Below are 19,975 nucleotides of genomic sequence, written 5' to 3'. Positions count from 1 at the left end.
TAAGTTTATTATCAGTCACTTAGCTAAATTTTTAACCTTAGATGTAGACTACGACAAAAGTCTCCTTGATCAAATCTTATTGAATCAAACGTTGAGTTGATTGCTAAAGTACAGAGCAATAGGTGCGAAGCTTCCATACAAACCGTCCTCACTTAAAGTTGATATGCTAGTACATACCACACTTCAAAATAAAACCAGCAGAACATTGAAGTTGTGAAGTCATTTTTGAGGGAAAAAAAATAACATTTGATTTGCAAGTACAGTAAAGGTACAGTTCCATTATGTCCAGTGTGAGTTGTTGCATTGTTGTTATAATGTAAAAACAAAGTTTATTTCAATTGATGTTTCATGTAGAGGTTTAATCTCATTACAGTGATTGTAAGTGTTATTTCAATATTTGCTGTTGCTTCTTGTAAAAACAGGAAGTATAGGAAGTAATGAGGAAATGTGGCTGAAAAGGAAATGGTTGAATTTATAAAAATGAACATGCTAATCATTAGGAATGCAGAAACCCACTAGTAGAAAAAGAAATATGAAGCACCTTGAAGCATTGCATTTTTATCTAACTTTTAAAGACCCAGATTTCTTAATAACTTTGTAAAAGTGTTGCTTAAAATATTCTGTTTGTTGAGATAAGTGGAATATTGGCACATGTAGCTTTACCAGAAGTCCGTATTCTTGTCAATACAATGCTAAATTATCATCATGTATATAAGGTACATGGATGCCTGTTCATTTCTAAACATCATTGTCATCGTAACATGCACTGATAAAGCAGATACTTGGTGACCCATATTTACATTTCAGTGGTATTAACAGAATAACAGTAACGTTTTTGTCATTATTTTTTTTCCCTGCATACCGATTCTTACTTTTTATTGGGCTTTTCATTATTATCACTAGTTTATGTTGACTGTTTTACATTTTGACCAGTGAACTTCATTACCTACATGTACATCAAGGAACATAATGTATGTAAACCTAGATAAAGACTGTAGGAAAGGCCAGTTTTTCTGTAATTGTTTTATCTGCTACATAAATTAAGCTTGTTGAAAGTAATTTTAATTTAATTCAAAAACCCTAGCAATAATTTAGAATGTTGATCAGGTGGAGAACTTGCTCAACTGGCATTAGTAATCAACTCTTACATTTTTCCTGTTCTAAAAGTGGTTATTATTGGCAAATAAAAATCTTTTAAACAAATAAGTGATTGCTCTAAACAAGTACCATTATGATATATGCTAGATGTTTTTTTCCTTTCAGATTCAAAATTACTTTGGTAAAGGCAAAGTCAGAGTTTCACTTGTGACTAAAAATGAGCCCTATAGACCACATCCACATGATTTGGTTGGTAAAGATTGCAAAGATGGATACTATGAAGCTGAGTTTGGACCAGACCGTACAATAATTTCGTAAGTGTCTGTTGTATATCAACAAATCAGTTTGTATTTTATAAGTATATTTTAATTCTAATGTATAATTGTTACAAAGTAACATGAATCAGCACTTGGTGTGACCCTTGTCATATGGGCTGTATACTTTTGAGTTTGAACCAAATCCTGTTGGATTTTTCAGTTACTAATTATCCCAAAACACACTTGTCATGCTAAGAAACAGAGATTTGTCTGTCTTATTGCCTATGGATGATCTTTTACTGGATGACAGTGCTTCAGTTGTCACTGCTTCTTCACATCTCCATAGACATGGGTTCAGTTTCCTGATCTGTGAAAGTGTGCAGTATGCATTTTCTCCTTATGTCCAACTGGGTTTTCTTGGGATAGTCCAGGTCCTCACACATGATGAATATGTGGGTATTAGGTTAACTGTCAACTCTGAGTTATCCTGATATTAGTAATTATGTACATTTGAATGACTGTGCCTTTTGATTGACTGGCTTACTTTTCAGGACTGATTTCTTGCCCCTTTTTTCTGATCCTTCAAGAATATCCTGTCTTTGTGGACTCAGATAATGGTGAATGGTCCATTCTTAAAATGTGTGATCCTACGCAAGGAAGCATTTTTTCACTGAATAATTTTTGATGGATAATCCAAAAGGAACACTACTAGTTTAAAATGTCTCTATCCTTCTTGCATCTGTTTATCCATTCATTGTCTGAGTCCTGCTTCCCTGCTTCTACATTAGTGTCTCAGGAAGCCAAGGCCTAATCCAGACAGGAATTACACTTACACACATTCACATTTGTCCATGCTTGAGTCACAGATTAACTTAAAACAGCATGTCTGTGGGATGTGGGGGGAAATTGTAGTCTGCACGATAAGACCCCAATAAAAATAGGGGAAACGTGTAAACCCCTCACTGTACCCCGATTACCTGGAGCTTTAATGCAGTATTGCTCACCCCTCTTTTTATATGTATAATAAAGTGTATATTCATAAAATACTATTGCTTATTTACTTTGCATGTGTTTGTTTCACGTTTTACATGTTGAACAGACATTTATGATGAATATTCAGTATTAGTAATACGATCTCTAAAAAGTTAACTTCTGTAAATTCACAAAATAAAATACTTCCTAATTTTACTTTTTAACTTAGGAGGCATAATGTGAGTGGGAATTCCCAAGGAAGGACCTTAATGCAATAGTTAGTGAGCAGTCATAATGAAAACACCACAATCTTGACAACAGCTTTTTTTTAACTCATTTTAATTATCTTAAGATCACTTACCCTTGTCTGCTTTTGTTTTGCATTAAGTAATATTTTAAATGGAGTATGCACAAATCAGTCAAATCAGAATTTTGTATTACATTATTTCCTGGTGAACATGGCTTTAAAGAAAGGTACATCTTTTTAGATGAAAAGGATTCAATGCTATTTTTTCATTTACAAACATATTTATAGACTCGTCATCCATCCATCCATCCATCCATCCATCCATCCATCCATCCATCCATCCTCTTCCGCTTATCCGAGGTCGGGTCGCGGGGGCAGCAGCTTGAGCAGAGATGCCCAGACTTCCCTCTCCCCAGCCACTTCTTCTAGCTCTTCTGGGAAAATCCCGAGGTGTTCCCATGCCAGCCGAGAGACATAGTCCCTCCAGCGTGTCCTGGGTCTTCCCCGGGGCCTCCTCTCGGTTAGACGTGCCCGGAACACCTCACCAGGGAGGCGTCCAGGAGGCATCCTGATCAGATGCCCGAGCCACCTCATCTGACTCCTCTTGATGTGGAGGAGCAGTGGCTCTACTCTGAGCCCCTCCTGGATGACTGAGCTTCTCACCCTATCTTTAAGGGAAAGCCCAGACACCCTGCGGAGGAAACTCATTTCAGCCGCTTGTATTCACAATCTCGTTCTTTCGGTCACTACCCATAGCTCATAACCATAGGTGAGGGTAGGAGTGTAGATCGACTGGTAAATTGAGAGCTTTGCCTTACGGCTCAGCTCCATTTTCACCACGACAAACCGATGCAGAGCCCGCATTACTGCGGACGCTGCACCAATCCGCCTGTCGATCTCCCGCTCTATTCTTCCCTCACTTGTGAACAAGACCCCGAGATACTTGAACTCCTCCACTTGGGGCAGGATCTCGCTCCCATCCCTGAGAGGGCACTCCACCCTTTTCCGGCTGAGGACCATAGTCTCGGATTTGGAGGTGCTGATTCCCATCCCAGCCGCTTCACACTCGGCTGCGAACCGATCCAGAGAGAGCTGAAGATGAGATGAGATGAGAGCCTGATGAAGCAAACGGGACAACATCATCTGCAAAAAGCAGTGACCCAATCCTGAGCCCACCAAACCGGAACCCCTCAGCGCCCTGGATGCACCTAGAAATTCTATCCATAAAAGTTATGAACAGAATCGGTGACAAAGGGCAGCCCTGGTGGAGTCCAACTCTCACTGGAAACGGGTTCGACTTACTGCCGGCAATGCGGACCAAGCTCTGACACCGGTTGTACAGGGACCGAACAGCCCTTATCATGGGGTCTGGTACCCCATACTCTTGGAGTACCCCCCACAGGATTCCTCGTCATAATTGTATTAAATGTCATGGAGAGCCATGAACTGTCTCCTCAGCAGTGTACTGCTTGTAAGGAAACAATCTGTCCTAAATGGATCGGGCAAAAGACGGTCATTCCTACTTTTAAACCAGGTGCAACTTAGAGATGCTAACTGATTTAAACTTAACATGAAGTTTGTATACTTTTGGTGGAAACAGGAGTGCTCTGAGTGGGCTCAAATTTGCATGAGAACATTTAAAAATCATTTCAGGAAGAACTCCATCCTAGAGTCAAAGTGTCCTCTGTCAGACAGTTGTCAGGATGAGAATGTAGTAAAATCATCTGCCCAACCCTATCCATAATTCACAAGACCATACTACACACTTGTTTTTTCCACTAAGGTATATAGTGTCTGTTGTGCCATGATTTGTGATGTACAATGACACATGCAGCATAGTACTCTTGAAATTTGAAAACATTCCATCTACATTTCAAAGAAATTCCTAATGCTGTAATTAGAGATCTGTGAACAATGGCTTCTACACTTACTTGCACATTTTGTTGTATTTGATGCAAAATGGTAGTGTGTCCCTTATTTCAATAAATATGTAGGTTGTACTGACTGTCAAACACAAATTCAAATATATATCTACTATGTTCAAGTTATACACTTTTTATATAGTGTCCTGCTTACTATTATTCACTGTCAGTGCTGTACAGTGTTTCTAACAAGTCACACAAATTACATACATTTTTAGCCATTAGTGAGAATATGCAAACACAACTATAAAACACTTAACCAGTTTAGTAAATAATTCTAGACTATACTGATCTCCTGTAGTAATTTGAAGTGCAACTATTTTGAAGGTCATTGTCAGCATTAACTGAACTCTTTGAACAGTACTGACACTTTAAGAGACACATATAGAACATTAACACAGAGATAACAATTAGCTTGAATAAGATAAACTGAATTTGGCTAAAATGTTTAAGAAGCCTGTCATTCAGTTCAGCAAAATATAATTGGTTTAACCTCACAATTTTGGGTACAACTGAATTGTAGAAAAGTTTCAAGTTTGCAGGATCTGAAACTATTCCTTCTTCTTCTTTCGGCTGCTCCCGTTAGGGGTTGTCACAGCAGATCATCTTCTTCCATATCTTTCTGTCCTCTGTATCTTGTTCTGTCACACCCATCACCTGCATGTCTTCCTTCACCACATCCATAAACCTTCTCTTAGGCCTTCCTCTTTTTCTCTTGCCTGGCAGCTCCATCCTTAGAATCCTTCTCCCAATATATCCAGCATCTCTCCTCTGCACATGTCCAAACCAACGCAATCTCACCTCTCTGACTTCGTCTCCCAGCTGACCCTCTAATGTACTCATTTCTAATCCTATCCATCCTTGTCACACCCAATGCAAATCTTAGCATCTTTAACTCTGCCACCTCCAGCTCTGTCTCCTGTTTTCTGGTCAGTGCCACCGTCTCCAACCCATATAACAGCTGGTCTCACTACCGTCCTATAGACCTTCCCTTTCACTCTTGCTGATACCCATCTGTCACAAATCACTCCTGACACTCTGCTCCACCCATTCCACCCTGCCTGCACTCTCTTTTTCACCTCTCTTCCACAATCCCCATTACTCTGTACTGTTGATCCCAAGTATTTAAACTCATCCACCTTCACCAACTCTACTTCCTGCATCCTCACCATTCCACTGACCTCCCTCTCATTTACACACATGTATTCTGTCTTGTTCCTACTGGCTTTCATTCCTCTCCTCTCTAGAGTATATCTCCACCTCTCCAGGGTCTCCTCAACCTGCTCCCTACTATCACTACAGATCACAATGTCATCAGCAGACATCATAGTCCACGGTGACTCCTGTCAAATCTCGTCTGTCAACCTGTCCATCACCATTGCAAATAAGAGAGGGCTCAGAGCCGATCCCTGATGTAATCCCACCTCCACCTTGAATGCATCTGTCACTCCTACCACAGACCTCACCACAGTCACACTTCCCTTGTACATATCCTGTGCAACTCTTAAGTACTTCTCTGCCCCTCCCGATTTCCTCATACAATACCACAGCTCCTCTCGAGGCACCCTGTCATATGCTTTTTCCAGGTCAACAAAGACGCAATGCATCTCCTTCTGGCCTTCTCTATACTTCTCCATCAACATCCTCAAAGCAAACATTGCATCTGTGGTGCTCTTTCTTGGCATGAAACCATACTGCTGCTCACTAATCATCACCTCACTTCTCAACCTAGCTTCCACTACTCTTTCCCATAACTTCATGTTGTAGCTCATCAGTTGTATTCCCCTGTAGTTACTGCAGCCCTGCACATTCCCCTTATTCTTAAATATCGGCACCAGTACACTTCTTCTCCACTCCTGAGGCATCCTCTCCATTTCCAAGATTCCATTAAACAGGATCTGAAACTATTCCATTAGAGTAAAATTTTTAAAAGCAAGTTCTGCACTAAAGTGTTACAAAATGTACCCCCTTTTCAACATTAGTAACTGAGATTTCAGTGTGTCAGTTAATGTGCTTAATACCACCTTTTGAAGGAAGAAAGTGAAGTTTAAAAGGAAAGACCATCCTTTCATCTGTCTTGGAATATCTAAATATAGAGTGGCATTTCTTACTCAACTCCATTTTTTTGTGCAACCCAATTACATCTATTCAGCTGCCTCTTGGTCACTCAAAAGGGGTAATGAATGCTCTCATCTAATGTCTAGGCAATTGTCTTCCATTATAATGACTTTCACCAAAATATAACAATGACCTGGGATTTTTAACTAGTTTTGCAGACTAGTAGCAGTTGTAAACAACAGAGAATGAATAAAATACAATACTTTAACAGCTACAGCATATGGTAAATGTAAGAATCACACATCAAGTTTTCTCATGCAGTAGTCACTACAAGTGGCCGTTAAATAGCTTTAAGACGTAAGGAAAAATAAAAACTTATCCCTGCATCAGCTGGTGCAAATAAGGGTGTATAATAATGGCTGAGGTCTGTAATAATGCTGTGTGTTTTTCTAAAGCAATGCGTAATGTATATATTGTGGAAATACGGGGGCACAGAAAGGTACAGAGATACAAGTCCAAGAGCAGCACACGCTTTTATTTTCCTTGAGGGGAAGCTCTATTCCCCAGCTCCCTACTTTAGAGCACAGTACACAACTACACAACACAACACTATTGCTCAGTCCCTTTTTCTCTCTCTCATTTTCTTTCTCCTCAGCCGTCTCCACTCCTCTTCCACGCAAGCTTTGTCCTCCACTTCCTGACTCTTGCTCCTCAAACGCGGCATCCTTTTTAGTACACCCAGAATTGCTCCAGGTGCACTCTGATCCTCTACCGACAGCACTCCCTAGTGTGGTAGAAGTACTGCATAGGCACTTGGAAGTACTTAAGGTGCACCTGGATCCTCTTCTGGCTGCAGGTGGAAGTCCTGCAGTCCAGGGCTCCTGAGCTGTACAGGTGCCATCTGGCGGTGGCCATGGGCCCCAGCAGGGTTGAGCTTCTTGGCTGGACAGATGTCATATCAGAGTGTAATACAGCTAGTAGGTACAGACTTCACTTTGTACTGTTAGAAGTTGGTTGTACTGTTAGAAGTTGGTTGTAGAATCTTTCCACAAATACTTGAGGAAGTGAAGGCATTGGTGAACCATTTGCATTAATGGCTGAGATGTGTTGTGCCCACTTTACGCCATCAGTGATGAACAAAACATAATTTAAGTAAAATCTCTATCATCTTGTGAAGTATAGTACATAAAGTACTACAAGAACAGAAGGCATTCAGAAAGTGACAGGAAAAACTTGGCTTATCAGATTGATTAAATAATTGCTAAGGTGTCCCATAATGCCACTCTTATATTTCAACTAACGATTAGTATCACTTTCAAACTGAAAAAAAATCACAAAAATTTGTGTCATTTTGTTTACTTTTTTTTCCCTGTTTTTTACTATAATAATCTGTTTATGTGGCTGATTCTAGACACCCTTAGCTGCTTGACACATCCTGCTCATCAAAATTTAAAGCCACAAAATGTGTTGCTTTAGTTTGTACTTCATGCAATCTTAATGTTGTTCAGCAGAAAAGCATATTTTTCAAACAAGTCTATATCAGTAATTAGGACAGGAATATTTTCCCACAATAAGATGTTTTATGGTTATTCATCATCATTATATTTCCTATATTTTCTTCCCATATTTAGTTTCCAGAATCTTGGCATTCAGTGTGTGCGAAGGAGAGAGGTTAAGGATGCTATTGAGTCACGTATAAAAAAATGCATCAACCCATTCAATGGTAAGTAATAAAACTTACATTTTGTAGTACCTAGGTTTGTTTTTTTTAAATAAAATGGTATATGCTTAACTGTATTATATTATATATTTAGGTGAGGTGACATACAAAATCAGGATACAGTACATTTTACCTCTGTTTATTGCAGACAGAGCACACCTGATTTCCTCAGGACCAAATAATGAGAGATACAGGCAGGAATTAAACCAGCAACCTTGTGGTTTTAAAGTGCATTGTATTAACCACTACACCACACTATCCTGTTTCCAATTTCTTGTAAACAGAAGTCTGAGTTTTATTTATTATTATTATTATTATTATTATTAATAATAATAATCATTTACATTTATATAGTTCTTTACTCACTACTCAATGTGCTTCTGATTATTGTTTTAGAGTTCATGCTGTAACAGTATAAATAAGTAACTATGCTATATGAGATCTCCAGTTATTCTGGTTATTTTAAACATCTTTACATGTTCACTTGCTTGTATATACAAATATATAAAACAAAGTAATATCAAATTGTTAATTAAGGTGTGGTTAGCTAATATCCATCTCTTGGTTTAAGAACTGAAGAGTGTGTATTGGATTGTCACTTTGGGGAAATCTCATTTTGTGTTTGAATTTCCCCTCTGTCTCCTAAGTGAAAAAGTGTGTACTTGCAGATTTCTGAGTTACTGCACTGTACCCTTTTAGTGAGATTAATGTTGGCTTGCCTGCAGTCCTGAATAGGGGAGGAGGTTATATAAATGGTTATGTTGTGGCATATTCTGCTTCTATGAGAACACTTTGAGGGTTTCATGCTCCCTGCTCCCTGCTCCATATCAACCCTAAACTGTACTGATGTGAGATTGTGCTCCTGTATGATAAAACTCAGCGTTAACTCACTCAAATAAGACCCTGCCATATACTTGTTGGCAGAATAGATGCAAGTTTCCCTAATCTTACTTAGGAATAAATTGATGTAATTTATTTTGTTAGATTTGACCATGTTTTGCTTTTTATTTAATTAAAAGAGCAAATTCATGTTTTAATGGAAAGTTAAAAGTGCTAACAGCAGGCAGGAAACAGCAACTGCTAAGACATTAAATGCAGCTGCAAAGTGAGCCTTAGAGTGACTGGAGAGTAAACAGGAAGGTGAAGTTTTCTTCTTATCTTTATGGTGGTGAACCATAAATATATGTGAAAAAGAGACTCACCTACAGCATTGGTTTAAAATGTCTAGAACACCTGTTTCCAGAAACACCTTTCTTTGTAACCTTTTATTGTTTTAATGTATGATTGGTTTTATGTAGTCACTTACTTCTATATTGTCAGAGATAGTAAAAAAAAATGAAGCAACTTTCTTCTTTTTAACAAACATGCCCATGCTGTATGTGAGCTTGTTTCTTAAGTCTCAGTCAGTGTTCATCAGTAGATGATCTCATTATGTATATTATTTTAAAAATATGGTAGTAAATTCAAAGCTTTCACCAATTTAGGTTTAGTCCAAAATGTGATTATGTGTGTTACCAGTGCATTTAATTGATGAAAAAGTATGTAATAAAATAGCTGTAAAATGTGATGTTAGATTGAATACATATTTTCTACTAATTATTGTGGATATTTATGGGTGAAGTCAAAGAGTACTGTGTATGTTTTTTCAGTTTAGATTCTAAAATAAAATAAAATTGTTATCAAATTTTATAGTGTACCATTGAATTTTTTCACTGCAAGTTGGCTGTATAATATGTGTTATAAGAATTGTTCCATTAAAAAACAGGCATCTCATGGTACTGCTATTGAAGACCCAAGGATATAACAAAGTGCAAAATAATTGCACTCTGAAACTTGTGGCACTTCATTGATATTTTTCTATTTGTTAATTAGATGCAATGAAAAGGAATTGTGGGGCTGTAGGACTCACTGGCTTAATAGGTTTCACATAAAACCAAAAAAGGGAAGTTTCTTGCTTTACTAACAATGTGCACATGGGCCTCACAATAATCTTTATTATTAGAACAAGAGGAAGAGATATTACAACACACTTCCGTTTTTTGAGATCTTGCAGCACAACATTGAAACTTAGTGTTTGGTGGTTGAAGAGGCCACAAATTGCACCATTGCATTGTTAAAAAAGCATGAAAACTGTAAAACTTACTTTTCACTCTTAATAAAATTGCTAATAAATTTGAACAGTTATTTTAAAGGTCTGTTTTCCTTTGTAAATTATGCAAATTATGGATGGTGTAGTGGTTAATACTGCTGCCTCACAGAGTCCTGGGGTACAATCCTCAGTATGGTCACTGTCTGGGTACTCTAACTTTACTCCCAAAATTATTTGGCCTTGTGTAAGTGAGTGTTCCTTGCCAAGAACTGTACTCCACCTAGGGTTGTGTCCTGCCTTGTATAATTCTTATTTTATATTTGAGATACCTTCAACTTTCAGTTAAGCAGGTAAGGTTTGTTTGGGACTAGAACAAAGGTGTGGGAAGTGCAAAATAAAGGATAAAAAACTGTTGCATATTATTGAGAACGGAAATAATGTAACTTTTATATAATGTAACTTATTTGACATAACATCCTCAAACACACTCCCTTCAGTTCAAGGTTGCATGAGGCTGGAGCCCATCGTGGCAGCACCACACATAAGACAGGAACCAACCTTGGACAGTCCACAGGTTCACTGATATATTCTACCACACTTGCACAACACCAGTTTATTATTATTATTATTATTATTATTATTTTTGGTAGAGTTTCAAGTCTAATCTGCACATCTTTGGCTTTGTGGAAAGAACACATAAGGAGATGATTCAAACCCCACCCAGACAATTACTGAGTGTGGGATTTGAGCCCCAGACATTGAATTCATAAGATACCAACACTAATATAATTTACAATGCAATTCAAAATTAGAATAAGCGAGTTTGCAAATTTTAATATAATGTGTTAGGTGTACTGTACGGAGAATGGTTAGATATGAAGGTACTATTTGCACATTCATATGGATGTACAGATCCCACAATGCTTTTGTGCCAAAATGTATACATAAAAATGAGCAGTAGTCTTGCAACTGTCATAACAGCACTGGGATGTTTTTTATTAATTTTTTTCCATGAGCTGCCACTTAACACTAGTATGGAAAAAGCATGTAAAACCACAAAGAAAAAAATACAAGCAAGTGTAAAAACACCCTGACTTTGTGATACACTTTTAGTGTGAGAATATTTTCTCACCATATTTGAAGACAATTTTTAAAGCATAATACATTATTAAAGGGTCTAATTGCTTGCTATGTTCATCAAAATGTGTTTTCTACAACAGGCCCCTATTCTGAATATGGAATGGAAAAAGGCTTGCAGGTTACATTAGTCATAAAACACTACAGAGTGGGCATAAATGAAACAAAGAAGTGGGAGACCTACCTACTTGAGTTGTGGAGGTGGTTGCTTAGGATGGGACAGCAGAAGTGATTCTTTTGTGACAAAATTTTACGTTTTTAGAAGCATGAAGGTGGTTTGACCTTCTCAGCCTCTGGTTTTGTCTCACGTTGCCTGCATTTAATGTGTTTTGTTTCTGTACCACAAGGTGTCACATCGGAAGGAGTCTATTGGTTCACTCATTTGATACGGCATATAGACCAATTTTGAAAGCAAGTGGAGAGTATATATCTTATTTTATAAGCTACAGCACTTTCAGTGTACCTTTAGTTTCCACAACACAATCTGCAAGCCAGATGAGTATACTGAATAGTTTAAGCTGTGCTATACTGTTGGTTCTGTTCTGTAGCAAGTTAGAAAAATACTGCACTAAAAGACTTAAATCAGGAATATCTTTTGATTTGACTGATTGTGAACACTCTACTTGTATGGTAAATTAGTGCTTTCTCTGTAATATTTCAGTCATCGTCCTGTGCATTTAATATAATCAGGGAATGAATAGTGATTAATTAATCATTAGAAAAACCTAAATAGAAAATATATTTAGGATAAATTTAAAAAGTGCTGTTCTTATTAACATTTGCTGAAAACTAATACTGTATTGGGATAACATTTAAAAATATTTGAAGGGGGCAGGAGAAGAAAAGTTTTCAAAGTAGGACACTTTGGTATGTTTATTAAATGTTTCATGTGGACAAACTATAACAGGAGTAGAATGTTGATAGTTTCGGTTGTAAATTCTGCTTCTTTAGTTGTTACCCCCAAGGGAGGATTGGTGGCCATAGAAACCTCTTCCTGTGCAGTTTCTGTTCCTGAATTAACAGGCAGTTTGAACTGAGAATTTAATCCCCATTTATGTCATGCTGGACTCTTGCTATGTGCATATTTGAGCATAATATTTTATGCTGGAAATTATATTCTATATGGTTCTAACATATTTTGTGTAGTTTGACGCATGTGTGAGTGAGCCCTGCAATGGGCTGGCACCTTGTCCCAAAAGGGGTTTCCACCTGGTGTCAGTGCTTTCATGATAGGCACTAGATTCCTGTGACCCCAAACTGTTAGCAGATGATTGTACAGATGGAAACACAGTTAACTTCTGATTGTCTGGGAATGAAAGTTGTAATATCATACTAACACATAGTGCTTTTTCCCAATAGAGAATTATATTTTTTTTTAGTGTTCTTGTGAGTTTTGCAATAAAGCATGATGCCTTTATATATGCCATTTTATTGCATTTGCCATATCTATTTCAAACTGACGTTTACTTGCTCTTGTACTTGAAAATTCCAAAAACCATGGAACTGTATTCCCCAAACTCAAGGAAAATAGATTGAAACATACTTTACAACTTGCTAATAAAAATGTAAATATCTCGCCCACACCCCAACTCCACCTAAGATGGACACAATTCAAGCCACAGTGAACTGACTCAAGAGGAAATCTCAAACTAAATCCCTTGTGTAATGTTTTAAGTACCATATGTATTAGTGTTAAAACAAGGAGTGATTGTAGGATTAATAAATTGTCCTTTGAAACTAAAAACATTTCAATTTCAAATTCTTTTATCTGTTTTTACAAAGCAGACTTTATACTACTAACAGGGCTTTAGAAAGCAGTCAAAAACAATGCCATAAAACATGGTTGTTGCACAGTACACCACATACTTTTTATGTGTCGGATGCATCTTGAAGATATCTTGCAATGGAGAATTTAAAATTTGTTAATCTGAGTTAGAAGCCTGCTTTAGGAAAAAATATTGCCAACTATGCAAGAATACAAACATAACAGTTTAAGTGCAATATGTGGTTGCCTTAATGGTGACCTGCAATCAAAAACATGTTGCTGTGTCCTTGATAAGACACTGTATTTGCCCATGACAGATAGCTTATGTGCAGCAAAGACATGTTAGGCCTGCAGTTAGAAAAAGACACATTACTGGCAAGTTGAGGCAGACAATGCAGTAATTAATGCCCCATTGGTGTTTAAGTACAAAGCTGCAGTTATGTTTCTGCTATACTGTTTGTGGATAGTAATAATAATAAAATTAAGATATGTCAGGAGTAGATAGATACGATCCAAAATCTGCATATAAGAAAGTAATGTAGTGTAGAATGTTTGCATGCAGATTTAAAGCTTGATTAGTAAGTAGCATAAGAATTAGTCAGACAGTCATTTTCAAACTCTGTCATTCCTGAATAAGGTCATGGGGTGTGCTGGTGTCTATCCCAGTTAGCATAGGCATAGGTGCAAGGCAGGAAAGGGCACCAGTCCTTCAAATGGCAAACACACACACACACACACCCAAACTCACCCCCAACCACACATGAGGGCCAATTTAGTATCACTGATCAATTTAACCCGCATGCCTTTGGACTGTGGGTGGAAACCGGAGCACCTGGACGAAATCCACACAGACACAGGGAGAATATGCAATGATCGTTGCAATTAGTATGTTAACATGATACAATCTTTTCTTAAATTGGCCAGTTTTCATTTTTAAATACTTTTACCAACCTCATCCATCACTTCTGGTGCAACATCAAGGACTCAAAGAAGAATTTTTAAATTCTAGCATAAGAGTATTTGACACAAAATCTAAATTCTTGATATACACAGATCTTCAGAGTTACCGTTTTTAAATCAATTATTCTAGGGATAACATCACATTAAAGCAGGCTCTTTGGTGTAGAGGTTAAAGTTTTGGACTGTTAACCATGAGGCTTAACCCATATTTTCTTTGTATCCTTAAGAAAGTCACAGACTGTTAGGTAAGTTAGGACTGTTGGGGACAAACAGCAGTATATTTGTGATAGTATAATTCAGTTTAAGTCAAAAGGATTAGCCATTTAAATTTAGGTAGAGATCATAGAGGTAAATGTTTGACAGAAATCATGGTTGAGTAATTACCAAAGGAGAGTTGTTATTGTCAATTTCGAAGGGGTTCAATTAACAATACAGAGCAAAAGCTGTCATAGGCAACAATTACATTTTTGAAGAGAAAGTGAGGCTCACTATTATGTTATGAATAACCAGATCAATCACAGTATTGCTGTTAAATCAAGGGCCGTTCAGCATATACAACAGTAGTGCTTAGAATGGGTTATGGAAGGAAGTGTTGGTTTATTTATTATGTATTTATTTATTAATCAGGAAATCTTTCTCCCTCTCAGTACACACCAGTTCTTGCCTACATTTGCATTTTAATGGTTTACTTTAAATGGTGCACAATAATGTACTGATGTATTATACAGAGTTGGCTCTTGCCTTGAGCTTAATGCACAACTTTTGGGAGCTATTTCTGGTCATGAAGTCGGACATTAAATGCAGAAACCTGTTTTGGAGAAAGAATAATAAATACTGGGGCATACCTTAATACCTTAATTTGTATTTACTTTTATAAAAATTTCTTCTCTTACCAACATGGAAATAGGGAAACTATAGGCAACATTAAGCAGTTAATTTCAGGAAGAGGCCTCTCCTTAGGCAGGTGTACATCTGAAAGATTTTATGCGGCAAATTACTGTGTTTTAATGCTCTGAAATGTTTGTTGATGTAAATGCTAGAAATGCTAATTGTTGGTAAGTATTGATAAAACATTTTTCTGTTTGGTTTAAGCTGGCAAATTGTTGATATCTGAAATGTTGAGAAAACCTGTAACAGAAGCTTTAAAAGGATCAATAATATATGCACAAGTTTGGTGACGTGACAGGATTTTCATTGTGTCCTTCTACCATAACAAATTTATTATACCTGTAACATTCCATAAAATGCAATTTCGGTTTCATAAAATAAAACAACCACATTTCCCTCAACTGCAACGTCTTTCTGACGTAGCCACTTTCTGATGTGTCTTTCCCATGTATTTAATTTGCTACACAATAAAGGGAGTTTTTCCTCTAGGCTTATCATGAGCTATTGGTTTGTTCTGGCACCATTGTCTTTGGATATTATTAACTGTAGAGGTTATATGATAATAAGAATTATTATAAATTGAGCAATATTAATGAGTTGTCTGTATATCCAGTACATGTGGTTTTCGTCATCTTTATCATCGGGTTATTGAAAGGACAGGAAAGCCAAAGATAAATATTTTGTGATGTACAGTACATGAAATTCTAGATGGAAACGTCAAACAACTTTTTTTCCTCCCCAGTTAAGCAAAACTTGTGTCACAGCAGTTTATAAAGGAAATGACATTATAATGTAAATCATTTTTATTGCAAAATGTCATTTTGATGGACGTGAGCTGCCGATGGCCAAATCCAGAAAGAGTAGCTTAACAAATTTAATCATTTTAAGAAGGTGTATTCAATAGATGGAAATGTAGTTGCTTACTGTTATATCTGGATTTAAATCCAGTGTACATCTCAGTCTTTTAAAAGCATACAGTATAAATATACCTACTAAATTAAGTACTAGAAAAACAAGAAACCAGATTTAAAAGAAAACTAATGAAAATGAGTAGTCTTGAACTGAAACTATCATTGAAATAACAACCAACAAACTCTGGTTATCTAGGGATGTACTTTAAAGAGTTTACCAACCTTCCTATATACAATGCATCCAGAAAGTATTCACAGTGCATCACTTTTTCCACATTTTGTTATGTTACAGCCTTATTCCAAAATGGATTAAATTCATTTTTTTCCTCAGAATTCTACACACAACACCCCATAATGACAACGTGAAAAAAGTTTACTTGAGGTTTTTGCAAATTTATCAAAAATAAAAAAACTGAGAAATCTCATGTCCATAAGTATTCACAGCCTTTGCCCAATACTTTGTCGATGCACCTTTGGCAGCAATTACAGCCTCAAGTCTTTTTGAATATGATGCCACAAGCTTGGCACACCTATCCTTGGCCAGTTTCGCCCATTCCTCTTTGCAGCACCTCTCAAGCTCCATCAGGTTGGATGGGAAGCGTCGGTGCACAGCCATTTTAAGATCTCTCCAGAGATGTTCAATCGGATTCAAGTCTGGGCTCTGGCTGGGCCACTCAAGGACATTCACAGAGTTGTCCTGAAGCCACTCCTTTGATATCTTGGCTGTGTGCTTAGGGTCGTTGTCCTGCTGAAAGATGAACCGTCGCCCCAGTCTGAGGTCAAGAGCGCTCTGGAGCAGGTTTTCATCCAGGATGTCTCTGTACATTGCTGCAGTCATCTTTCCCTTTATCCTGACTAGTCTCCCAGTCCCTGCTGCTGAAAAACATCCCCACAGCATGATGCTGCCACCACCATGCTTCACTGTAGGGATGGTATTGGCCTGGTGATGAGCGGTGCCTGGTTTCCTCCAAACATGACGCCTGGCATTCACACCAAAGAGTTTAATCTTTGTCTCATCAGACCAGAGAATTTTCTTCAGGTACCTTTTGGCAAACTCCAGGCGGGCTGCCATGTGCCTTTTACTAAGGAGTGGCTTCCGTCTGACCACTTTACCATACAGGCCTGATTGGTGGATTGCTGCAGAGATGGTTGTCCTTCTGGAAGGTTCTCCTCTTTCCACAGAGGACCTCTGGAGCTCTGACAGAGTGACCATCGGGTTCTTGGTCACCTCCCTGACTAAGGCCCTTCTCCCCCGATCGCTCAGTTTAGATGGCCGGCCAGCTCTAGGATGAGTCCTGGTGGTTTCGAACTTCTTCCACTTACGGATGATGGAGGCCACTGTGCTCATTGGGACTTTCAAAGCAGCAGACATTTTTCTGTAACCTTCCCCAGATTTGTGCCTCGAGACAATCCTGTCTCGGAGGTCTACAGACAGTTCCTTTGACTTCATGCTTGGTTTGTGCTCTGACATGAACTGTCAACTGTGGGACCTTATATAGACAGGTGTGTGCCTTTCCAAATCATGTCCAGTCAACTGAATTTACCACAGGTGGACTCCAATTAAGCTGCAGAAACATCTCAAGGATGATCAGGGGAAACAGGATGCACCTGAGCTCAATTTTGAGCTTCATGGCAAAGGCTGTAAATACTTATGTACATGTGCTTTCTCAATTTTTTTATTTTTAATAAATTTGCAAAAATCTCAAGTAAATTTTTTTCACGTTGTCATTATGGGGTGTTGTGTGTAGAATTCTGAGGAAAAAAATTAATTTAATACATTTTGGAATAAGGCTGTAACATAACAAAATGTGGAAAAAGTGATGCGCTGTGAATACTTTCCAGATACACTGTATATGAGATGGTATAATGTGTTACCCTGTATTGAAGAAGAGACCAAATATTCACTGGCTACTCGTTTATTCTTTTGACATAATAATATGCTGTATTTATCAATGCAGTTCTGAACACCAAGCAGCAGCCAACATGTACTATACAGCAAGTAGCTTTCATGGACAATTTTATGAATTATTTTATTAAAATAGTCTGTTTAGTGAAGTCACAAATAAATGCATCAGACAACCCAATTTTTGTAGACTTCATACATAATTATGAATAACAGCCTTCCAATTCTTAAAGAGCATAATGTTGTTCAAAGCACATGTTTTTTGACAACTTATGTTTAGATTTCCCGGAGCTCAGGCCACATCTGAGTGCATCTTCAAATGATATGAGATGGAAAAAATAACTGAAACACTAGTGCACCTCCATAAACCATTAAACAATGAGCTAAAACTGTATTTCTTACGGCAGCTTCATTTCTCAATTTGTAATTAAATTTCTCAAAATGATGGTTGGATGAATGGATATTATTAAGTTATAGTGAAGTGTTACAGCTCCTGGTACCTGAATTTGATTTGTGGCCCACTCACTTTTTTTGTGGATTGCTCAGGGAAGTCCAGTTTATATCTCCTCTGTGGATCAGATGATATATTCTCTAAATCAGTGCAACTTTTAGCCTAGGTTTTTATTGTGATTTGTAGTTACTGAAAAATTCTAACTACGTGGGGAAAAGTTACTTTTTTTAATAGTTTTAATTAACAGTGATGCAGTGACACTAAGACTACCAGCACATATGACAATGGATTCCTAGAGGTAGAAAGATTGTACAGAATCTGTACAGCAATGCAGAATTACTATTAATTAATTAATTTAATCAGGCATTTACCTTTAATTTCTATTTAAAAGTTAAAAATGCTCATATCAAATGATATTATGCTTGTCTGCGTCAGTTTAGGATGTAACCTTTAAACACCCTCTTTTCTTCTGCTCACCATTCTGTCTTCTACCACTCATTCATTCAACTGAAATATGATATTCTTAAGGCATCTCACCAGGCCACAATTTCTGTGTCTGTTATAACAACAAAGTAAGATGGGAGGAGCTGGTTAGACAATATCAACTCATGCTAAAGGATTGAGCATACCTTCTTTTTAGTTTTCCCATGTTTAAGATTTTTTTTCTTCTTTTTTCCCTTTGGTGTTTTAGTACCACGAGAGCAGCTTTTGCAAATTGAAGAGTATGACTTGAACGTTGTAAGACTCTGCTTCCAGGTGTTCCTTGTTGATGAACATGGCCATTACACAAGACCTCTTTGTCCTATCATCTCTAACCCAATCTATGACAACAGTAAGTCTACAGCAGTTTATCATCAGGTTAGCTGTTAGTATAATATTTATGTGTTTAGTACAAGTTGTAATATGTTCTACTCTCTATGGCATCTCTGTAGGCACATGTTGAAAAAAAAGAAAATTGCTAAGTATTTGGAATAGTAGATATTTTGGGAAACACTTTTATAAAGCTGGTGAGAATATTTTCCATCCAAACAGAGCTGGGAGAAGCTGGAAACTTGGTTGGGTGGGTTATGGGAGGTTGGCTCGCAAAATAATTGGTAATGACCTTCCCACTGCCACAATCTTTAAACTCTGTTAAATAGGGAAGTGTAATATTTAGGGTGGAACAAGAGGAGGAACTATGGATTGTATACATGTAAAAAACTGAACTTACTTAAGTTCTTAAAATATTGGCATTTATAATTACATTTTACTAAACTGTTCCTGAAATTGTAGTCTGTCAATAATACAATACTGTTAACAATAACCTGATTATATCACTCCAGTAAATCAACATTTTTATTTTTCCGATTTTGTCAGTGGCAATATTTTATCTTTTTACCTAAAAGAAGGAATAATGGGACAACTACAAAAATCTTAACAAAATGTAGATGAACAGTTTGTTTGCCAAGTTGGAAAGGATGTGCCTTACAGTGTCAGTGAAACATCAGTCACTTAATAATAGAACAACAGTAAAGCAATAATAGTATCAGTATAATATAAAAGTCAAATCCTACCTTTAAAACAAGTGATTACTTGATTAAACATGTTTTCTTTGTTT

At 37.3% G+C, this 19,975-nt stretch overlaps 1 protein-coding gene across 3 annotated transcripts in view; it reads left to right on the top strand.

Annotated features, from left to right (window-relative positions):
- rel (v-rel avian reticuloendotheliosis viral oncogene homolog) overlaps positions 1–19,975 on the top strand; it is a 63,661-nt gene that overhangs the window by 17,777 nt on the left and 25,909 nt on the right. For all 3 annotated transcript variants that reach the window (XR_007933554.1, XM_028820799.2, XM_028820798.2), the window contains 3 exons: positions 1,264–1,412; positions 8,186–8,277; positions 19,070–19,210. Coding sequence is in view for 2 of the 3 variants with exons in the window: in XM_028820799.2 (XP_028676632.1) it covers positions 1,264–1,412; positions 8,186–8,277; positions 19,070–19,210 (382 nt within the window). In the remaining variant the exon portion in view is untranslated. The remainder of the gene's footprint in view (positions 1–1,263; positions 1,413–8,185; positions 8,278–19,069; positions 19,211–19,975) is intronic.

Source organism: Erpetoichthys calabaricus, chromosome 15, assembly GCF_900747795.2.
Source record: "Erpetoichthys calabaricus chromosome 15, fErpCal1.3, whole genome shotgun sequence".
Lineage (NCBI taxonomy): Eukaryota > Metazoa > Chordata > Cladistia > Polypteriformes > Polypteridae > Erpetoichthys > Erpetoichthys calabaricus.
The sequence above is the reverse complement of the archived record's forward strand: the minus strand, read 5'-3'. Positions and strand labels throughout refer to the sequence as shown.